Source organism: Scyliorhinus canicula, chromosome 29 (assembly GCF_902713615.1).
Source record: "Scyliorhinus canicula chromosome 29, sScyCan1.1, whole genome shotgun sequence".
Taxonomy (NCBI): domain Eukaryota; kingdom Metazoa; phylum Chordata; class Chondrichthyes; order Carcharhiniformes; family Scyliorhinidae; genus Scyliorhinus; species Scyliorhinus canicula.
The window spans coordinates 12892638-12915008 of NC_052174.1; the positions used below are offsets into that span (position 1 = coordinate 12892638).

Below are 22371 nucleotides of genomic sequence, written 5' to 3' on the forward strand. Positions count from 1 at the left end.
TTTGGTATAGGGGGAATTTTAAGAATAGTAGTGAGTTTTCAAAAACAAGTGTCTCAAGAATAAGACCTGGAGGATTTAATGCAAGGGGACTATATTTTCTAAACTGAATCAGAAGCCACTCATCCAGACCATCCGTGGTCGCTGAGCACGCTCCGAGTTGGCTGCTCGGACATCCAGGCCCCAACCTTGGTTCATTAGTCCGGTTACCAACAGCCCCCATTCTTTGGACTCATGATTTACACTCGTCGCCCAAATTTTGCAAGAAAACTGTGTGATCCAGTAAAAACCACTAGTTCAGACTCGAGGGGCTGAATGGCCTCCTGTTTTGTTAAAGGTCTGCGATCCGGGAATTAACGTGGGGGACATTGAGGAGTTTGGCGGGTGGTGTGTGGAAAGCAGAATATTTTACTCCCTGTTGCTGGGTAGATTTGCCCTGTTGCTGGGTAGATTTGCCCCCTGTTGCTGGGTAGATTTCCCCCCTGTTGCTGGGTAGATTTGCCCTGTTGCTGGGTAGATTCCCCCATGTTGCTGGGTAGATTTGCCCCCTGTTGCTGGGACGATTTCCCCCTGTTGCTGGGTAGATTTTCCCCCTGTTGCTGAGTAGATTTGCCCCCTGTTGCTGGGTAGATTCCCCCTGTTGCTGAGTAGATTTGCCCCCTGTTGCTGGGTAGATTTGCCCTGTTGCTGGGTAGATTTGCCCTGTTGCTGGGAAGATTTCCCCCTGTTGCTGGGTAGATTCCCCCCTGTTGCTGGGTAGATTTGCCCCGTTGCTGGGTAGATTCCCCATGTTGCTGGGTAGATTTGCCCCCTGTTGCTGGGTAGATTTGCCCCGTTGCTGGGTAGATTTGCCCTGTTGCTGGGTAGATTTCCCCCCTGTTGCTGGGTAGATTTCCCCCCTGTTGCTGGGTAGATTTGCCCCCTGTTGCTGGGTAGATTTGCCCTGTTGCTGGGTAGATTTGCCCCCTGTTGCTGGGTAGATTTGCCCCGTTGCTGGGTAGATTTGCCCTGTTGCTGGGTAGATTTGCCCCCTGTTGCTGGGTAGATTTGCCCTGTTGCTGGGTAGATTGCCCCCTGTTGCTGGGTAGATTTGCCCCCTGTTGCTGGGTAGATTTGCCCTGTTGCTGGGTAGATTTCCCCCTGTTGCTGGGTAGATTTGCCCTGTTGCTGGGTAGATTTGCCCTGTTGCTGGGTAGATTCCCCCCTGTTGCTGGGTAGATTTGCCCTGTTGCTGGGTAGATTCCCCCCCTGTTGCTGGGTAGATTTGCCCCCTGTTGCTGGGTAGATTTCCCCCTGTTGCTGGGTAGATTTGCCCTGTTGCTGGGTAGATTCCCCCATGTTGCTGGGTAGATTTGCCCTGTTGCTGGGTAGATTCCCCCCCTGTTGCTGGGTAGATTTGCCCCCTGTTGCTGGGTAGATTTGCCCTGTTGCTGGGTAGATTTCCCCCTGTTGCTGGGTAGATTTGCCCCGTTGCTGGGTAGATTTGCCCCCTGTTGCTGGGTAGATTTGCCCCTGTTGCTGGGTAGATTCCCCCATGTTGCTGGGTAGATTTGCCCCGTTGCTGGGTAGATTTGCCCCCTGTTGCTGGGTAGATTCCCCCATGTTGCTGGGTAGATTCCCCCATGTTGCTGGGTAGATTCCCCCCCTGTTGCTGGGTAGATTCCCCCCCTGTTGCTGGGTAGATTCCCCCTGTTGCTGGGTAGATTTGCCCCTGTTGCTGGGTAGATTTGCCCTGTTGCTGGGTAGATTTCCCCCTGTTGCTGGGTAGATTTGCCCCCTGTTGCTGGGTAGATTTGCCCTGTTGCTGGGAAGATTTCCCCCTGTTGCTGGGTAGATTTGCCCCCTGTTGCTGGGTAGATTCCCCCCTGTTGCTGGGTAGATTTGCCCTGTTGCTGGGTAGATTTCCCCCTGTTGCTGGGTAGATTTGCCCTGTTGCTGGGAAGATTTCCCCCTGTTGCTGGGTAGATTTCCCCCTGTTGCTGGGTAGATTTGCCCTGTTGCTGGGTAGATTTGCCCCGTTGCTGGGAAGATTTCCCCCTGTTGCTGGGTAGATTTGCCCTGTTGCTGGGTAGATTTGCCCGTTGCTGGCGGGTTGGGGTGCGGAGGCTGTGATTGGTGCAGCGCCGGTCGGGCTCTCGCGAGAGGCGGGAGGCGGCGGGAGGACGGCGGCGGCTGAGGAGGAAGCGGAGCCCGAGGCCGAGGCCTGAGAGAGGCCCAGTCCCACCCGGCCCGGCAGAGGCAAGTAAGCCGGGCCCTGGGGAGCGGGAAACACCGCGGCTGGACCCGGGTTTCCAGCCCCCCCCAACCTGCAGTTTCCAGGCCCCCCCAACCTGCAGTTTCCAGCCCCCCCCCAGTCTCCAGCCCCCCCCAGTCTCCAGCCCCCCCCCAGTTTCCAGCCCCCCCCAGTTTCCAGCCCCCCCCCAGTTTGCAGCCCCCCCCAGTCTCCAGCCCCCCCAGTCTCCAGCCCCCCCCCAGTCTCCAGCCCCCCCCCAGTCTCCAGCCCCCCCCCCCAGTCTCCAGCCCCCCCCCCAGTCTCCAGCCCCCCCCCCAGTCTCCAGCCCCCCCCCAGTCTCCAGCCCCCCCCCAGTTTCCAGCCCCCCCCCAGTTTCCAGCCCCCCCCCAGTTTCCAGCCCCCCCCCCAGTTTCCAGCCCCCCCCCCCCCAGTTTCCAGCCCCCCCCCCAGTTTCCAGCCCCCCCCCCAGTTTCCAGCCCCCCCCCCAGTTTCCAGCCCCCCCCCCCCAGTTTCCAGCCCCCCCCCCCAGTTTCCAGCCCCCCCCCCCAGTTTCCAGCCCCCCCCCCCAGTTTCCAGCCCCCCCCCCCCCCCCCCCCCCCCCCAGTTTCCAGCCCCCCCCCCCCCCTGCCAAATCTGGAGTTAGTGGTTTGGACGGACTCCTCTCCGCCCCTCTCCTCTCCCTCTCCGGGACACACACGACCTGGATTAGGGAAAGGGCTGTCTCTCTCTCTCTCCTCCTAGGGCAGCACGGTAGCATTGTGGATAGCACAATGGCTTCACAGCTCCAGGGTCCCAGGTTCGATTCCGGCTCGGGTCACTGTCTGTGCGGAGTCTGCACATCCTCCCCCGTGTGTGCGTGGGTTTCCTCCGGGTGCTCCGGTTTCCTCCCACAGTCCAAAGATGTGCAGGTTGGGTGGATTGGCCGTGATAAATTGCCCTTAGTGTCCAAAATTGCCCTTAGTGTTGGGTGGGGTTACTGGGTTATTGGATAGGGTGGAGGTGTTGACCTTGGGTAGGGTGTTCTTTCCAAAAAAGCCGGTGCAGACTCGATGGGCCAAATGGCCTGCTTCTGCACTGTAAATTCTATGATCCTCCACATCCCCTCCCTCTTGCACCCAGTCTGTCATTTGGAGACTTAAGCACAGGAAGAGGCCATTCATTGAGAGACGATGTCTGACTGGCACCTGACCTCCAAGCACCTGCGTCGCCTCCATGTCCTTTAAATGCACTCCTTCCCTGTGGGTTCCTGCCCCTCTCAATGGGCAACGGCCTTTCCACATTAGCGTCAGTGCCTGATCGAATTTATACACCGGGCCCCCTAGTTCTGGAATCTCCAACCAGTGGAAATAGTTTGTCTTTATCGACCCTGTGTTTCCCTGTTAATATCTTGAAGATTTCGATCACATCACTCCGTAACCATCGAAATTTGAGCAAAAACAGGTCTAATTTGGGTAATCTCTCCTCGTAACCCGACCCCTGTGATCCAGGTATCCTTTTTGTAAACCTATATTGCTCTCTCTCCAAGGTCAAAATATCCTTCCTACGGTGTGGAGCTCAGAGCTGCTCACAGTGACTCCGAGTGGGGACTAACCAGGGGTTTGTAAAGCTGCAGCATAGCCTCTGTGCCCTTTTACTCCCAATCCTCCAGATATACTGGCCGGCATTCCATTAACCTCCTCGATTACTCAAGCTCCCGTCATAGAGGACAATCATCTCGTCCTGGGACCCAATCTAGTGAACCTCCTGAGGAGAGGGCGTAGTGAGTAGGTTTGAAGATTAAGGGGCGATCTCGTTGAGGTGATGAAAGGATCCGACAGGATTGTGAGAGAGAAACCGTCTCCTCTGGGCTTGAGAGTGTAATAGTGTGAAGGGGAGGAGGAATAAGGGGTCCCTGCTGCTGATTGATAGCCAGTTAATATATACAACCCCCCCCCCCTTCACCCTCTCCCATCCTCTTTGTCGGGTTCAAGCTGAAAGCGACGCATCCCCCAGTTGATCAGGCACTCGCCTGGTTCCCCTTTAGCCATTTGCGGTGGAGGACTTTTGTTTGTTCATCTGTCAAGGTATCTGAATGTGTTCCCTAATTTCTAACTTCCCATCATTTCAGCCCGCTGGTGTGACGCTTGGATCCTGCGTTTCCTCCCTGGCTCCCTCCCGCAGCATCGCCGTCTGTTGTGATGAATACTGTGCTCTGTCGCGAGGCTCCCACAGCGTGCCAGTGCCCGGCTGCCAGGAGACGAATCAAAAACTTTAAAAAGCGCTCCCCTTGTGGCACTGAAAGAGTCTGACTGCCCATCGAAGCCGTGGCAATGGATTTCACGGCAGAGCCCGACATGGAGGCGGCCAAGGAGGGCGAGAGCGTGCCCGATACCCCGGCTGGCCTGATCGGACCAGCGGAACAGGCCAGCAGCTCCGAGGGGCAGGGTGACGGAGGCGAGCCCCTGGCAAAGGCGGCCCGGCTGGGAAAGGACGAGGGCTCACCCCGGCTTCTAGCCACTGACACAGCGGAGCGACTGGAGGGCTGCGAGGCCCCGGCGGCCCCTGACCTCCCAGCAGCCCCTGACCTCCCGGCGGCCTCTGACCTCCTGGCGGCCTCTGACCTCCTGGCGACCTCTGACCTCCCGGCGGCCCCATACCTCCCGGCGACCTCTGACCTCCCGGCGGCCTCTGACCTCCTGGTGACCTCTGACCTCCCGGCGGCCCCATACCTCCCGGCGACCTCTGACCTCCCGGCGACGCCTGACCTCCCCGTGACCTCCGATCCGGGCAGCCCTCCGAGGGACGCGGATGGGCAATCGGCTGAGGCGGAGGAAGAGACGCGGGGAGACCCAGAGGCGGAATATTGTCCTGACCATCCGGATACAAATGGCAGGAGTGAAGCGGAGACCGTACAAGGAAGAGAGAGCGGGGCCCCGGAATGCACTGAAAGTGATACCGTTTACTAGTGAGTAACTCTGTCGAACCTCTCAAAATGTGTTCGGAGTTCTCAAAACACGACCCGTTTCAAGAATGTGTGAATTCATTTGTCGAGGGAGACTGGATGTTGCAAGTTTTTTGTTCTATTCGTTCCTGGGATGTGGGCATTGCTGGGAAGGCCAGCATTTACCACAGAATTTACAGTGCAGAAGGAGGCCATTCGGCCCATCGAGTCTGCACCGGCTCTTGGAAAGAGCACCCTACCCAAGGTCAACACTTCCACCCTATTCCCATAACCCAGTAACCCCACCCCAACACTAAGGGCAATTTATCATGGCCAATCCACCCTAACCTGCACATCTTTGGACTGTGGGAGGAAACCGGAGCACCCGGAGGAAACCCACGCGCACACGGGGGAGGATGTGCAAATCCGCACAGACAGTGACCCAGGTGGGGAATCGAACCTGGGACCCTGGAGCTGTGAAGCAATTGTGCTATCCACAATGCGACCGCGCTGCCCCACTTGTTGCCCATCTCCAATTTCGAGCTGCCCCCTTAAGCTGCATTTCTATAGCTCCCCTTGCCCCCAATTTACTGCTCACCTTTCAAAGTGTAGTCGGTGGTTGGAGGGTGCGCTGCGGCCAATTTGCTCGCACAAAGCTCCCGGGGAACACGAATATGATAATGGCCAAGCGATCTGTTTGACTGTCGTTGGATGATGGGTAAAGTATTGGCCCAGGACTCTTGAGGGAAGCTCCCCCGATCCTCTTTGAATCAAGGCTGGTGCTCCATCTGGCTTGGCCAGGGGGCGGGGGGGATAGTTGCGTCTTCAGTGTTGTTGCCGTGTTTATGGGAAAGATCCCGTGGTGTTCATGCGTCTGCCCTTTCTGCCGCTTTCTAGTCAGGTGGGATACGACTTCACTCAGCAGCCCCAGCTTCTCTCGGGAGCGTGGAAGGAGTACACAGGGACGGTGGAGAACTTCTTGAAAGGCTGCAAATGGTGAGTGAGGCTGCTTGCTGGTCACGGAAAAGCCTGGAAGAGTTTTAGAAATGAGCCAAAAAAGAGGCCCCCAGTTATTGAAAAGCGGTGGGACTTTTTTTTTTGCTCCAGACGGGGGATGAGATTTCTGACATCTGGGCCCATTTCCAGCCTTTTCCCCCCGTCTCCGCGACTGTTTGCCTTCCCAGAGTCCCGGACAGGTTTTGTTCTCCGGTCCCTCCCTCCCGACTGCCTCGGTTGATTGGCAGCTTTGGACGTTGCCAGGGCAGCAGCAGTCACAGGCCGAGGACTACGCACCAGATTCCCCAGACCCTCGTGCGAGGAGGGGTGTGTTTACTGGCGGCAATCGCAGATTTTTGTCGTTGCAGAATGGGGACAGCACCGAAGGAGGCCATTCGCACCACTACGTCCATGTTGGCTCTCTGCAAGAGCAACTCAGCTAGATCCACCCCCTGCCCGCCCGTCTGAGCCCTGTGCATTCCCCCCCCAGCCCCACTAGCAAACGTCTACCTTTGATTCCCGATCCGGCAACATCCCGATTGTAACATTCTCATCCTTGTGTCCAAATCCTTACATGGGGCCATCTTTCCCTGTCTTTATGACCCTCTGCAGCCTCAATCCGCTGAAGCCCCTGCACTCCTCCAACCCTGCTTCTTGCACATCCCCAGCTTTCATTGCTCCATCCTTGGTGGCAGTGCCTTCCACTGACTGGTCCCTAACTTTGGAAACCCCCCCCCCCCCTGCGCCCTCAACCTCCCCATCTTTGTACCTCACTCTCGCCCACTCAAGATGCTGTCGAGGGGCTCACTGTCGAATGTTGTTTTTGAAGACGCTCCAGTGATGTGCCTTGGGAATGCTTTACTATGTTGAAGGCGATATATAAATGCAGGCAGTTCCCCCCCCCACCCAGAGAGATGTGGCCACTTTTAATGTCCTTGGTGCTGGAGGTTGAGTCTGGGACTGGTTTGGCTCACTGACTGAATTCGTCCCATGCCCGTGTATCTCATCCAGGCGGGTCTGACGTGGGCCGATACTTAATCTTATGCCAACGTTAAACTTGTTATAAATAAAACACGGCTCTGGCCACAACTGGAGGATCGCGTCCGGTTCTGGGAGCCACATTAGAGAGGGCGCAGAAAAGATTGGCGCGAATACTTCCAGGGAGGAGGGACCTCAGTTACGTGGATTGGTCGGAGAAATTCGGGATTGTTTTCCACGGAGGAGAGAACATAGAACAGTACAGCACAGAACAGGCCCTTCGGCCCTCGATGTTGTGCCGAGCCTTGTCCGAAACCAAGATCAAGCTATCCCACTCCCTGTCATTTTGGTGTGCTCCATAGAACATAGAACAGTACAGCACAGAACAGGCCCTTCGGCCCTCAATGTTGTGCCGAGCCATGAACACCCTACTCAAACCCATGTATCCACCCTATACCCGTAACCCAACAATCCCCCCCCTTAACCTTACTTTTTAGGACTCTACGGGCAATTTAGCATGGCCAATCCACCTAACCCGCACATCTTTGGACTGTGGGAGGAAACCGGAGCACCCGGAGGAAACCCACGCACACACGGGGAGGACGTGCAGACCCCGCACAGACAGTGACCCAGCCGGGAATCGAACCTGGGACCCTGGAGCTGTGAAGCATTTATGCTAACCACCATGCTACCGTGCTGCCCCATGTGCCTATCCAGTAACCGCTTGAAAGTTCCTCAAGTGTCCGACTCCACTATCACAGCAGGCAGCCCATTCCACACCCTAACCACTCTCTGAGTAAAGAACCTATCTCGGACATCCCTTCTGTATCTCCCACCCTGAATCTTATAGTTATGCCCCCTTGTAACAGCTACATCCACCCAAGGAAATAGTCTCTCAACGTCCACTCTATCCCCCTTATCATCTTATAAATCTCTATTAAGTCGCCTCTCCTCCTCCTCCGCTCCAAAGAGAAAAGCCCTCGCTCCCTCAACCTTTCCTCATAAGACCTACCCTCCAATCCAGGCAGCATCCTGGTAAATCTCCTTTGCACCCTTTCCAATGCTTCCACACCCTTCCTATAATGAGGTGACCAGAAACACACACAATACTCCAAATGTGGTCTCACCGGGGTCACGTACAGTTGCAGCATAACCCCGCGGCTCTGAAACTCAAGCCCCCTGTAAGAAGGTTGAGAGGAGATTTGAGTGAGGGGCTGAGAATCGGGAGGGGTCTGGACCGAGTCGGGAGGGAGGAACTGTTCCCGCTGGTGGACGGATCGAGAGGGTGAGGGCGCGGGTTTACGATAATTGGCAAGCTTTTTTTACGCAGCAAGTGGTTAGGATCTGAAATGCGCTGCCTGAGAGCGTGGTGGGGGGGCAGGTTCAAACAAGGCGTTCCGGGTCGGAATTGGATGGTTATCCGTAAGGGAGGACCGTGCAGGGAGAAGGCGGGGTACTGGCACTAGGGGAATGACTTACCTGGAGAGCAGACAAACGAGCCAATGACCTCCTTTGGCGCTAGAACAATTCTGGGAACTCGTGACTCCAGGGCAACTGAAAGTGTCTCAGAGCCAATGAAGTACTTTTTGAAACGTGACGGTAGAACAGATCGGATTTGAAGCTCTATGTGTGTCGAAACAAGTGGCTCTTTCTCCACTGGAATGTGTGGTGTGATCTGAATTGGGTTCAACAGATGCATCTCTTATTGACTCGTCGCTTTGTGTGCCTGTCTTTCAACCTAGGGCCCCGGATGGTTCTTGCATTCTGACCAACAGCGCTGACAACACTCTGCGGATCTACAACCTCCCCTCTGAGCTGTATAACAGGGAGTGGGATGACCTTCCCGAAATGGTATCTATTTCCTTTCTCCCGCGCCGTTCTTGTCTTTTATACACACACACACACACACACACACACACACACGAAACAAAAAAATAGGTTTTCCCACCCAGACTAGTTCGGCACACCGTGGGCCGAAGGGCCTGTACTGTGCTGTACAGTTCTATGTAATCCCAAATTTCCACCCGCTCCTGAAGCCAGTTTTCCACAAGAGCAAATATTCATCCACAACGGATGTGGCAGATTCCAGTCTTCACCCTCTCTCCGTCCAGGCGTCTTTGCGATGTGTGTCTGGTTGTGCGTGCATGCGTGTCAGCAACTGGTGGGGTTTTTTTTTTTTTGGACGTTAGAAGCCACCCTGTTTTAAATGTCGATGTTTTAGGCAATGGGGATCTGTCATTTGAAATGTTAAAATATTCTGAGAGGGTATATGCTGAAAGGCTATTTTTCCCCCGGCAGAAGGGTTTAATTTGGGCTCCCGGTCTCACTATAAAGGATTGGCCAAAACCCAACGAGGTGAGGGGGAAAATGGAGTAGAGGTCGAAAATCAGCCTTTGGATTTGTGAAAGCGAAATCCTGATTTGACCAATTCGAGTCCTTTGAGGATGGAACAATGTGGATAAAGGGGAATCTGTGGATGTGCTGTACCTCGATTTGCGTTTGACAAGATGGCACATCAAAGGTTACAGCGCAACATCAGAGCTCAAGCGAACATAGTATCAAACAATCCCGACATTCGGCCGAATGCACCGACCCTCTGGCAGTGAACCCAACTGAGGCCCAATCCCAGGTGGGAATTGAACCCGGGTCCCTGGCGCTGTGAGGCAGCAGTGCTAACCACTGTGCCACCTCTATTAACGTGGATAGAAGATTGGTTAGCGGACATTAAACAATAGGTATAAATGTGTTAATTTCAGGCTGGCAAGATGTAATGAGTAGATTGCTACAGGGATCTGTTTAGCAATCAAGGTCGATGATTTGGGTAAAGGGACCGAGTTTGAAGTTGCTAAATTTGCGGATGACACAGAGATAGGAAAGTAAGTTGTGGAGAGGACACAGAGAGTCTGCGCAGGGATATAAACAGGTTAAGTGAGTGGACAAGAAACTGGCAGGTGGAGTATAACGTGGGAAAATGAATGTGGTTCAGCAGAGCGACGGGCGATCTTATTGAAACGTACAAGTTCCTGAGAGCATCTGACAGGGTGGATGTTGAAAGGATGTTTCCTCGTGTGGGAGAGAGCAGAACCAGGGGGAAACAGTTTAAAATCGCGGGGTCTCCCATTTAAGACCGCGATGAGGAGGAACTTTTTTCGCCCAGATAGTGTGTGGAACTATCTTCCCCAGAAAGTAGTGGACACTCGCTGTGGTGAAGTGAGTGGATGTTTAAGGTGGCGGATGGGGTGCCAATCAGGTGAGCTGCTTTGTCCTGGATGGTGTGGAGCTTCTTTTTTTTTTTTTTTTAAATTTTTTTTTATTGGAATTTTTTGCAGAAAATATAACAAAAAGTATAGCAAAAAGCAGTAATATGCAACTAACAGCCCCATAACACCCACAATTCCCCCCATACCGTAACATCACATGTATCACATTCCCCCACCCCCCCCCCAAACAAGAGAACTTAACCATAAATTAAAATTAGATAAATCAAATTTAAATAAAATAAGCTAACATAATCAACCCCCCCCCCCCCCCCCCCCCCCGGGTTGCTGCTGCTACTGTCCCAGTACCCTATCGTTGAGCCAGGAAGTCGAGGAAAGGTTGCCACCGTTTAAAGAACCCTTGCACCGATCCTCTCAGGGCGAATTTAACCTTCTCAAGCTTAATAAAGCCCGCCATGTCATTGATCCAGGTCTCCACGCTTGGGGGCCTCGCGTCCTTCCACTGTAGCAAAATCCTTCGCCGGGCTACTAGGGACGCAAAGGCCAGCACACCGGCCTCTTTCGCCTCCTGCACTCCCGGCTCTACCCCAACCCCAAAGATCGCGAGTCCCCATCCTGGCTTGACCCTGGATCCCACCACCCTTGACACCGTCCTCGCCACCCCCTTCCAGAACTCCTCCAATGCCGGGCATGCCCAGAACATATGGGCATGGTTCGCTGGACTCCCCGAGCACCTGGCACACCTATCTTCACCCCCAAAGAACCTATTCATCCTCGTCCCAGTCATGTGGGCCCTATGCAGCACCTTGAATTGGATGAGGCTAAGCCGTGCACACGAGGAGGAAGAATTTACCCTCTCCAGGGCATCAGCCCATGTCCCGTCTTCGATCTGTTCCCCCAGTTCCCCCTCCCACTTCGTTTTCAGCTCCTCTACTGACGCCTCTTCCTTCTCCTGCATAAGCTTGTAGATATCGGATATCTTCCCCTCCCCGACCCAGACCCCCGAGAGCACCCTGTCACTCACCCCCTTCGCGGGTGTGGAGCTTCTTGAGTGTTGTTGGAGCTGCGCTCATCCAGGCAAGTGGAGAGTATTCCATCACACTCCTGACTTGTGCCTTGTAGATGGTGGACAGGCTTTGGGGGGGTCAGGAGGTGAGTTACTCTCCGCAGGATTCCCAGCCGCTGACCTGCTCTGGTCGCCACAGTATTAATGTGGCTGGGTCCAGTTCAGTTTCTGATCAATGGTAACCCCCAGGATGTTGGGGGAATTCAGCCATTGAATGTCAGGGGGACACAGTTAGAATCGCCCTTTTGGACATGGGTGTTGCCTGGCACGCATATTGCGAATAATATTGGTGACTTAGCAGCCCAAGCCTGAATATTTGTTGAGGAAGGTCTCCTTACTCCTGGGAAAGGTTGAGAATAACTTTGGTGCAGCCTGCTCTCTACCCATCTCACCTAACGTGCTGCCCCACTCATCTGCAGCTGCAGCCCACAACCTTTGCCACTTCCTCAACCGCCCCATTGTTTCCCACGCCAATTTCCCACCTTTTCCCTTTCATACACTTGAGTCCCATTCACCCAACGCCCACTGTGCCCGCTGAATGACATTGGTTCCCAGCTCAGCAAGGCCGTAAAACTCTCATCCACGTTTTCAAAAAGCTTCCACAGCTTCACCCCTCGCCTATCCCTGTTCCCTTCTCCAGGCCCCTACAACCCACTGCGCCCCTCCAGTTCTACCCGCTCCCAATTTTAATGGCTCCACCATTATCGCCAAGCCTTCAGCTGTCTGGGCGCTGTGCACTGGAATTCCTCCCTTAAACGTGTCTGCCTCTCGCGGGCAGCACCGTGGCGCAGTGGTTAGCATTGCTGCCTCACGGCGCCGAGGTCCCAGGTTCGATCCCGGCTCTGGGTCACTGTCCGTGTGCAGTTTGCACATGAGACCATAAAACACAGAAGCAGAATTAGGCCACTCGGCCCATCGAGTCTGCTCCGCCATTCAATCGTGGCTGATATTTTTCTCATCCCCATTCTGCTGCCTTAACCCCTGACCCCCTTATTAATCAAGAACCTATCGAGCTCTGTCTTAAAGACAGCAATTTGACACTCCGCTTTCGCCCCTGCAACCCAAAGATGTGCAGGGTAGGTGGATTGGCCACGCTAAATTGCTCCTTAATTGGAAAAATGAATTGGGTACTCTAAATTTTAAAAAAATCATCTGCCTCTCTATATCTCTCTCCGTCATTAGGATGCTCTTTAAGACCTACCTCTTTAAAGCAACTTTCTGTCTCGTTACCTCCTTATATAGTTAGGAAACACTTAGGGACGTTTTAGAAGATTTAAGTTGCCATTTAAATGTAAGGATGTCATTTGCCCTTGAGTGCCTGAGTTGGCTCTTTTAAAGAGCCTTCTGATTAGTTCCCGCTCTCTCCCAGCTTGTTACTCCTGCAAATAGTTTTCCTGGAAAGTATTTATCCTGTTCCCTTGCAAACGTTACCACTGAATCTGCTTCCACCGGCCCTTCAGGCAGAGCCTCCCCGGCCGCAACAACCTGCCTTGTGAAAACGAAGAAACGATTCTCATCTCGCCTCCCGTTCTCTTGCTGTTGATCTCACCCCTTGACTTTGAATTTACAGAGTGCGATCTTGCGTATGTCTGAGGGAGATACCATATATGATTATTGCTGGTACCCGCCCATGTCCTCGCTGGCTCCTGAGACCTGTTTGTAAGTGCTGCTCGCTCGTAAGTGCAGAATATTACAGTATATTCCTGTATATTTGATGTTTCGCTTTTAAGTGCCTAAAAAAAATCAATCGCCAGATGCTCCCCCACCGCGCTCGGTCCACGAACCACATTTCAGGGGCTCGCACCGTTGGTATTCGTTATTTAGAAACTATGGATTCACTCTCCTGCGGCGCGTACGAATGTCACGCTCTCAAATACCTGAGCCTCATTGAGGCACGTACCAGATTTCCCCTGAAATGAGTCAGGTTTCTTGATCTTTCAGGCGTACTGCACGGCAGGAGGCCATTGGCGCTCGTGTCTCTTCCTGTTTACTCGCTCGAAACCCCCTATCGTGTTGATCATGTCGATAAAACCTTCCCAGCGCATGTGTCGTGAAGCACCTGCCAGAAGCATTACTAACCCGTCCCCTCACTTGACTGCTGCTGACAAAGAGAAGTTGTTTCCCCTTGTGTGGGGGGCGGCTTGGAGCTCGTCCACAACGAGGGTCCATGAATGGACCTTCAACGGGCAGCAGGGTAGCATGGTGGTTAGCATAAATGCTTCACAGCTCCAGGGTCCCAGGTTCGGTTCCCGGCTGGGTCACTGTCTGTGTGGAGTCTGCACGTCCTCCCCGTGTGTGCGTGGGTTTCCTCCGGGTGCTCCGGTTTCCTCCCACAGTCCAAAGATGTGCGGGTTAGGTGGATTGGCCGTGATAAATTGCCCGTAGTGTCCTAATAAAAAAGTAAGGTTAGTGGGGGGGGGGGTTGTTGGGTTACGGGTATAGGGTGGATACGTGGGTTGAGTAGGGTGATCATGGCTCGGCACAACATTGAGGGCCGAAGGGCCTGTTCTGTGCTGTACTGTTCTATGTTCTATGAATGGATGACCACTAATAAATCCAGTCGGCAATTCGGGAGAAACCGCTTTCCTCGGGAGTGTGGTGCGAATGTGGAACTCGCTACCACAGGGAATGGTTGGCACGAATGGTATCGATCCATTGCATGCACAATATAATGGCCACTTTCAAAAGAAAATTGAGGGTTGAAGAACATATTGCAGGGAGATGCAGAAAGAGTGGGAGGCTAACTGGGCTGCTTTCTAACAGATGGGCCGAATGGCCCTTTTCTGTGCTGTATATGCTCTGTGTAATATTGACAGGCCTGCTGTATATTTCCAGTATTTCCAGCAGGTGTTTTGATGGTCTCAATTGTACAGCAGAGTAACCGCTGCTTTCCGCAAACTCACATTTCACTTCAGCGTTGTTTGGTTTGAGGTCGGTTTCTTTGTACTCGTGAACCCGCGCGACTGCTGAGGCCAGACGGCAGGCAGAGCGAGGGCTTCTAAACTCCGCGATGTTGCCCTTCCCTTCACAGTCTGGCCAGCAGCAGCCGGGACAACCCGATTCACATCTGGGACGCATTCTACGGGGACCTGCGGGCGACCTTCAGGCCGTACAATCACCTGGTGAGTCCAAGCTGCCGGGAGACACGGAGGGGGGTGGGGGCGGCAGCTCTGGGTTGGGTTTGGAGGGGGGGGAGGCCAGCTTGGCTACTGCTGCCGCTCAGCGGTTGATTCCACGTGCCCAGCGAGTGTGGAATCTGGTTTGTCTTTGCACTGGATTGTTGGCATTTACTGCCAGCTGATTACAACCGGAATGGACTCAAAGGGATTGGGAGAGGGGGTGTGTGGGGTGCAGTTGGCAGAAGGAATTTAATCTTCCGTTACAGCTACAGATGATATGCTTCACAGAAGCATTGTATTACAATCCGCATTGTATTACAATCCCGGATCAGCCCCCAATATATATCAGGAAACCGGACCAGACCCAAACAATTTTCTTTCATTTGTAAAACTGCGAAGGAAAGAATACTTTGCTCCAGGAACGATTTCACGCAAAAATAGGGATATGATGTACTTAAATAAGCTTTATTACTAACACAGGATAAAACGATCTAAACATCATAAAAGAAAGCCTGCACATAACATGTCAATAATTCTTAACAATACAAAGAAACCTTGTTTACCACGAACTAATACTGCCAATTAATCAAAGCACATCGGAGGTCAAAAGCCACTTATAAATGAAGTTAGCGAATAAAGAGATACCTGCTGTCTAGAGATGTCTTGACAAGACTGCTTAAAGAGAGAGATCTTTCTGTCTGTGGCAGACTATTGCTTAACCTTGCAGCATTTGGCAACAAGCTACTATTCAGCTCACAGTGTCTGGCAGAACTGACGTCAAAACTCACCGTCGCAGACCTGGCTCCTCCAACTAGTACACCATCTTTATCCCACTCAAACGTCAGGTCTTGATTACTTAAGTATTAAACACCATGGGCGGGATTCTCCGACCCCCCCCCCCCCGCCGGATCGGAGAATCCCCGGGGGTCGGCGCGATTCACGCTGTCCCCCGCCCAGACTGCCGGCTGCCGTATTCCCCGGCGTCGTTTTTCGGGCGGGGCGGGATTCTCGCCACGCCGGTCGGGGGCCGGTGGCAGCGCCCCCGCCCCAGCAATTCTCCAGGACCAGATGGGCCGAGTGGCCGTCCATTTTTGGCCAGTCCCGCTGGTGTAAATCACTCAACTCACACACCGACCTGGCAGGTGGGTATGCATGGGTGGTCCTCGGGGGGGGGGGGGGGGGGGGGGGGGGGGGGGCGGCTGGGGATTTGACCCCCGGGGGAGGGGGGGGCGGCTGGGGATCTGACCCCCGGGGGAGGGGCCCCTACGGTGGCTTGGCCCACGATCTTTCTTCCGCGCTGGGCCCCTGTAGGACTTCGCCATTGCCAGCGCGGGGAAGAGAACCCCCAGCGCATGCGGCAAAATATGCGCGGAATCACGCCAGCCTTTCGGCGCATGCACAAAATTGTGGCGCCCCATCGGCACCGGCTGGAGCGGCGCCAACCCCTCTGACGTCCACCTAGCCCCCGAAAATGCGGAGAATTCCACACTTTTGGGGGTTGTTGACCCCGGAGTGGTTGCCGCTGGCTTTCCTGCCACCGTGGGGACTTCGTCCCCAGTAGGGAGAAACCTGGCCAAAATCTCTAATCAACCTTCTCCCCAGAATTCATAAGAAAAACCCATCAGCCCCTCCTTTTAATCCTGAGCGTGGTTCAAAATCATGGTGATCTTGCTTTTACGACATCTTAATGACACTTTCTGTAGCCGCAATGTTTTGAACCAAGATTTTTTAAAACATTGCTGCCGCAGATGCAAACACACCTTAACCCAGGCTTTTAAAACCTTTACTGCACCAGATACATTTAATCGAATATGTAGGAAAAAATCCTAAATTCAGCCCAATCGGCAAACAAAATTTGTCAGCGAGCTACCGAAGGAGAATTAGGGCAAGTGACAGAATGTTTGGTCAAAAACGTAGGTTGTAAGAGGGGTCTCAATGGGAGGGAGTGGCTAAGAGGTTTAGGGAGTGAGTTTCAGAACTTACGGTCCAGGTAGCGGACGGCAGGGCTGCCAAGAGAGCGATTATAATCGAGGAGCGCAGAGTCCCGGAGGGTTAACGACTGGAGGAGGAGGTTATGGAGATAGGAAGGCAGAGGAGCAGCTTGAAAATAAATGATTTTTTGTGTTTGCAGGATGAACTGACGTCCGCGCACTCTCTCTGCTTCACGCCTGATGGCGCTCAGCTGTTCTGCGGTTTCGACAAGATGGTGAGGGTGTTCGAGACATCCCGACCTGGCCGGGAGTGTGAGAAGAGACCGACGTTGGGTAAGCCCTTTTCGGGGCAGGGGGGTGGCGCTAATTGGGTAGCTCTTTCAAACGGCTGATGGGCCGAATGGCTGTATCCTGTTCTGTTCAATCCCCTCGTTCGTAGTCCGCAGCTTCTTTCAAACAGTTCGCCCGCCGAGGAATTGCTGCACTCCCTGCTCCTTGGGAGATGGGGACCACAGGGGGAAGAGCCTCGTACAGCAGCGTCCCGAGGGAGCAGCGAGCTGGGACGGCAGCAATTCGCTCTGCGTGTCCGGTTGCACAAATCCACCAGCTGACTGTCTTCCTGTTCTGTCTCCAGCAAAGAAACAAGGGCAGACTGGCATCATCTCCTGCATCGCCTTCAGCCCCGAGCACGACGTGTACGCCTGCGCCTCCTACTCGAAGACGGTGGGGTTGTACTCCCAGGACAAGGGGACCGTGCTGACCATCCTGCAGGGCCACCAGGGAGGGGTGACCCACGTGATCTTCTCACCGGACGGAAACCTGCTTTACACCGGAGGGCGGAAGGTAAGCAGCGAATCTCCGAGGGCAGCACAGTGGCTAGCACAATTGCTTCACAGCTCCAGGGTCCCAGGTTCGATTCCCAGCTTGGGTCACTGTCTGTGCGGAGTCTGCACGTCCTCCCCCTGTGTGCGTGGGTTTCCTCCGGGTGCTCCGGTTTCCTCCCACAGTCCAAAGATGTGCGGGTTAGGTGGATTGGCCCTAAGTGTCCAAAAAGTTTAGGAAGGGTTGTTGGGTTACGGGGATAGGGTGGAAGTGGGTTTAAGTGGGTCAGTGCAGACTCGATGGGCCGAATGGCCTCCTTCTGCACTGTATGTGCGGGAGGTACTCTGTACAAAAGCGAGGAAGTTATGTCGGTCCTTTGGTCACCTCCAGCTGGAGCATTGGGCCCGATTCCGGGCGCCAGGAAAGATCTCAAATCCTTGGCGCGGAAGCAGAGATTTCCTCAAATGGGACCTGGAATGAGGGACTTCAGTGACATGAAGAGACTGGGAGAAGCCGGGATTGCCATCCTTGGAGCAGAGAAGGTTAAGGGGAGATTTAATCGAGGCGTTCAAGAACACGAGGGGGGGGGGGCTTCCGATGATAAGAAAACGTTCCCACCGGCAAAGGGGTCAGTAACCAGAGGGAGACAGATTTAAGACAGTCGGCAGCGTTACGTCGTGATGGGGAACGCGCTGCCCGAAGGGGCAGTGGACGCAGATTCAATAGTAACTTTCAAAAAGGGGATTCGCATTAATACTTCAAACGGGGGGGGTGTCATTGACACAGAGTCAGGATAGGCAGGATGGGCCATATGGCCTTTATCCGTCAGGTGGGGGAGTACGATTGGGGGCCACCTATTTGACCCCACGTCCTGGTACCAATTTCTACCCCTTCAGCCAGCTCTGCAAGACGCCCTGGTATCTGTTCAAGCGAGCACCGTGCTTCATTCCCCCTCCCCAGATTTGTACCCAATGCTATTCCCGACTGCCAATTTCCCAAGTAATCTGTTCTCTCATATCTCCCTAAGGATCCCGAAATCTTGTGCTGGGACCTACGGCAGCCTGGTAAAGTGCTGTTCTCAATGCTACGCTCGGCGACCACCAATCAGAGGATGTATTTCGATCTGGACGTGTGAGTGACTCCTTCCCAGTGTGGTTGCTGGTGACGGGTTGATGACTGCATGGGTTTCGTCGCCCCCCCCCCCCCCCCCCCCCCCCCCCCCCGACCACCGGCGCTGAATTTGAATGTTGACATAGTCATTTGTGACTGGAAAAGAAGATCTGGGTTCAGGCTGTCGAGCACACAAACTGTGCTGACGCTCCCAGAGCCAGTGCTGTGGGAGCGCAGCGTGGTCGGAATCCCGGTCTTTCCATTGAGGCATTATACCAAGGGCCCCAAGATCCTGCGGTTCTTTCAGAAGAAAAGCAGGCTAGTTCTCTCTCTCTATCTCTCTCTCTCTCTCTCTATCTCTCTCTCTCTATCTCTCTCTCTCTCTCTCTATCTCTCTCTCTCTATCTCTCTATCTCTCTCTCTCTATCTCTCTTTCTCTATCTCTCTTTCTGTATCTCTCTTTCTCTATCTCTCTCTCTCTATCTCTCTATCTCTCTCTCTCTATCTCTCTTTCTCTATCTCTCTTTCTGTATCTCTCTTTCTCTATCTCTCTCTCTCTCTCCTCTCTCTCTCCTCTATCTCTCTCTCTCTCTATCTCTCTTTCTCTATCTCTCTTTCTGTATCTCTCTTTCTCTATCTCTCTCTCTCTCTCTCTCTCTCTCTCTCTCTCTCTCTCTCCTCTCTCTCTCTCTCTCTCTCTCCTCTCCTCTCCCCCCCCCCCCATCCCGTGTCCTGACCAACGTTTATCCTTTGGCCAACCCCGAACAAACAAAAAAAAAAGGGACAATCTGATCATTGTCTGACGGGAGCCCGCGGGGCACGAACTGATTGCCGTGCCTCCTACACCGTGTGAGCACCCTGCCTGTCTCCCCCACAGTTACGGCCGCTACGTCGTCAGCGGGAACACCGAAGGAACGGTCTCCGTGTGGGACGTCACACTACCACCGGCCTCCGGGCCCGACCCTGTCCTGGATCCAATCCTACAATTCCAAACTCAGCAGGATTGTGTGAACGGGATCAGGTAAGCTGCAGCACCTATTCCGCGGAGGCCCTTATGCAGGGTGCGCGCGGGCGACGCCAAGCTGGGGGAAGAAACGGTTTGACGGACAAGGAGAGGGGGGCGGGCAAAGATCCTGGAGTGAGGATATGTTGAGGTTTGTGTGGATGTTGAAGGTGAACCGTTTGGGGAGCTGAATTCCCTGTAGTGTTTCCCCTCCATCACCCAGTCTTCATCCACCCCCGTGACATCGGCCACCTCCTCCCCTGCCTTAGATCCCCTACTGCCGAGACCTCGTCCAACAGACTTAACCATCCCAACAGATCCCAGGTCAGCTTCCCACCCTTCAAAACCCTGAACACATCCAAAACTCTACTGGCCATGTCCTAACTTGTGCTATGTTAACATTATGCCAACATTAAGGGCATTTAAATGGTCATTGGATAAACATATGGATGATAAGGGAATAGTGTAGATGGGCTTTAGAGTGGTTTCACAGGTCGGCGCAACATCGAGGGCCGAAGGGCCTGTACTGCGCTGTCATGTTCTATGTTATGGGCCAGGGTTTAGAGAACCCCAAAGTGTATCATGGAGTTCACCTGACCCCTAACTTTTAATAGATTGTGGTATGGGGAGCACACGGCCCACTCTACAGGGGTGGTACAGCAGAAATGGAAAAGTATTTTTTAAAGCAAAACAATGTTTATTCTATGAACTCAAGTTAACCTTTTTAAAACATACAGTGAACATCTTAGCAACCATCAATTCAAATACACCCCCCAAAGACTACAACACAACGTAATCCGTAAGTTGTCCTTTTAACATCCATAAGACTTTTTTAAAAAACCTTTAAACCGAAGCACATCAGGTTGACATTCACTACTGAAAACATTTACAATTCTGAATTCACCAAATGATTAAGAGATAGTCTTTTCATGGCAGAGAGAACAGCAGTACACCTGCTCTGTCTGGCTTCAGCTCCAACACTGAAAACAAAACTAAAACACACCCTGCAGCAAACAGCCTAAAACGAAAGTCAAAAGCTGACAGAGAGCCCAGCTCCACCCACTCTCTGACATCACTGCAGTAATAAACACCCATTTCTTAAAGGTACTCTCACATAACAGCTAAGACCCGTTCTCCCATCGCTCCCACTTGCTCGCACATTGGTTCTCTGTCAGGCAGACTGTTGATATATAAATTCTCCTCCTCGTAATCTAATCCCTCCATGCACCCCCCCCCCCCCCCCCCCCCCCATCCTTATCTCTGGAAACTCCCTCCAGCCCCTCAGCCGTCCATGATCTCTGCTCGTCTCTAATGGCCGCCTGTGCGTTCCGAATTCCCATCGCTCCACCAATGGCGGCCGCGCCTTGAACTCCCTGCGGCCCTGAGCTCTGGAATTCCCTACCTAACCCTCTGTGCCAGTCTGCATCCTTGAAGGCGCTCCTTAGAATCAAGCAGTTGGGCAAAGCTGACAGCGCCGACCTGATGTCCTCAAAAGGGGGATCAATGTCTAATTTCTGTTTGGGAACGCTCCGTGAAGGATGTCGGGAGGTTATACAATGTTGAAGGCGCTACATGAATGCAAGGCGGCGTGGGACACGCCACCCGTCTCGTCGACGTTCCGCTCTTTGCCTCGTACGTTAAGCTCTGACCCCCCCCCCCGTGACTTGCTTTCTCCCTCCGCAGCCTGCACCCGCACATGACCCTGCTGGCCACGACCTCGGGCCAGCGCAAGTTCCCGGAGCCAGCCGAGAGCGAGGACGAGGGCAACGGCATCCTGATGACCCACCGCAACGTCAGGGCCGAGAACTCGGTGAAGCTGTGGCTGTGCTCCCCGCGGCATTTCCCGGCGACGCAGGCCGACAACCCAGGGAGCGACCCGCCAATCGAGGGCGCCGTGGTGGAGCTGGACTAACTGGCGCTCATCGCGCTTCTTTGCGTTCCGTGGACGCAGGGGGTTGCGGGGCGCAACGGTTGCACCGTTTGCTCATTGTCGCAAAAGTCGCCCCCAAGCAAACGAGGAGCCATTATGTTTCACTTGTTACGTTTTCTTTCTGAGGGACCCCCTGGGTGGGGGCAACCGAAAGCTGGAGGCTTCCCGCTTGAGATTAGTGAGGTGCGAGGCCTTCTTCCCCAGCTCCAGACTGGAAGGGAAAGGCTTCCCTGTATTCTCGGTGTGTCAGCTGTTGGGGAAGAGTACGGCAGAGGCGTGAGAGACACGTTTTTAAACTGGCTGCAATTCTTCGCCAAGTAAAATCTGCAAATCGAGAGGCTACAGAAGTATGTGGAGTATCATCACTGGGCAGTAAGAGGAGAGGGGGACTTCTGTTTGAGGCACTGCTGTACCTGTCCTGGGAGTGTTTGATGGGGACAGTGTAGAGGGAGCTTTACTCTGTATCTAACCCCGTGCTGGACCTGTCCTGGGAGTGTTTGATGGGGACAGTGTAGAGGGAGCTTCACTCTGTATCTAACCCTGTACTGTACCTGTCCTGGGAGTGTTTGATGGGGACAGTGTAGAGGGAGCTTTACTCTGTATCTAACCCCGTGCTGTACCTGTCCTGGGAGTGTTTGATGGGGAGAGTGTAGAGGGAGCTTTACTCTGTATCTAACCCCGTGCTGTACCTGTCCTGGGAGTGTTGATGGGGAGAGTGTAGAGGGAGCTTCACTCTGTATCTAACCCCGTGCTGTACCTGTCCTGGAAGTGTTTGATGGGGACAGTGTAGCGGGAGCTTTACTCTATATCTAGCCCCGTGCTGTACCTCCCCTGGGAGTGTTTGATGGGGACAGTGTAGAGGGAGCTTTACTCTGTATCTAACCCCGTGCTGTACCTGCCCTGGGAGTGTTTGATGGGGACAGTGTCGAGGGAGCTTTACTCTGTATCTAACCCCGTGCTGTACCTGTCCTGGGAGTGTTTGATGGGGACAGTGTAGAGAGAGCTTTACTCTGTATCTAACCTCGTGCTGTACCTGTCCTGGGAGTAT

At 53.7% G+C, this 22371-nt stretch overlaps 1 protein-coding gene across 1 annotated transcript; it reads left to right on the forward strand.

Moving 5' to 3' along the window:
• Positions 1-2125: 2125 nt before the first annotated feature.
• On the forward strand, positions 2126-21852 carry wrap53 (WD repeat containing, antisense to TP53). Its single transcript, XM_038786916.1, has 11 exons — positions 2126-2239; positions 4338-5174; positions 6048-6146; positions 8867-8975; positions 12979-13067; positions 14440-14530; positions 16659-16791; positions 17093-17301; positions 18308-18411; positions 19268-19411; positions 21077-21852. Exons 2-11 carry the CDS (start codon positions 4540-4542, stop codon positions 21303-21305), a joined length of 1842 nt encoding a protein of 613 aa, XP_038642844.1. The 5' UTR covers positions 2126-2239; positions 4338-4539; the 3' UTR covers positions 21306-21852.
• The last annotated feature ends 519 nt before the right edge of the window (positions 21853-22371 follow it).

Excerpts from the sequence above, each read along its gene's own strand:
- wrap53 (XM_038786916.1), top strand. The coding sequence starts at position 4,540 with ATGGATTTCACGGCAGAGCCCGACATGGAGGCGGCCAAGGAGGGCGAG. Across the intron at positions 8,976-12,978 it reads GGGATGACCTTCCCGAAATG|AGTGCGATCTTGCGTATGTC; the intron begins GTATCTATTTCC and ends TTGAATTTACAG. Across the intron at positions 14,531-16,658 it reads TCAGGCCGTACAATCACCTG|GATGAACTGACGTCCGCGCA; the intron begins GTGAGTCCAAGC and ends TTGTGTTTGCAG.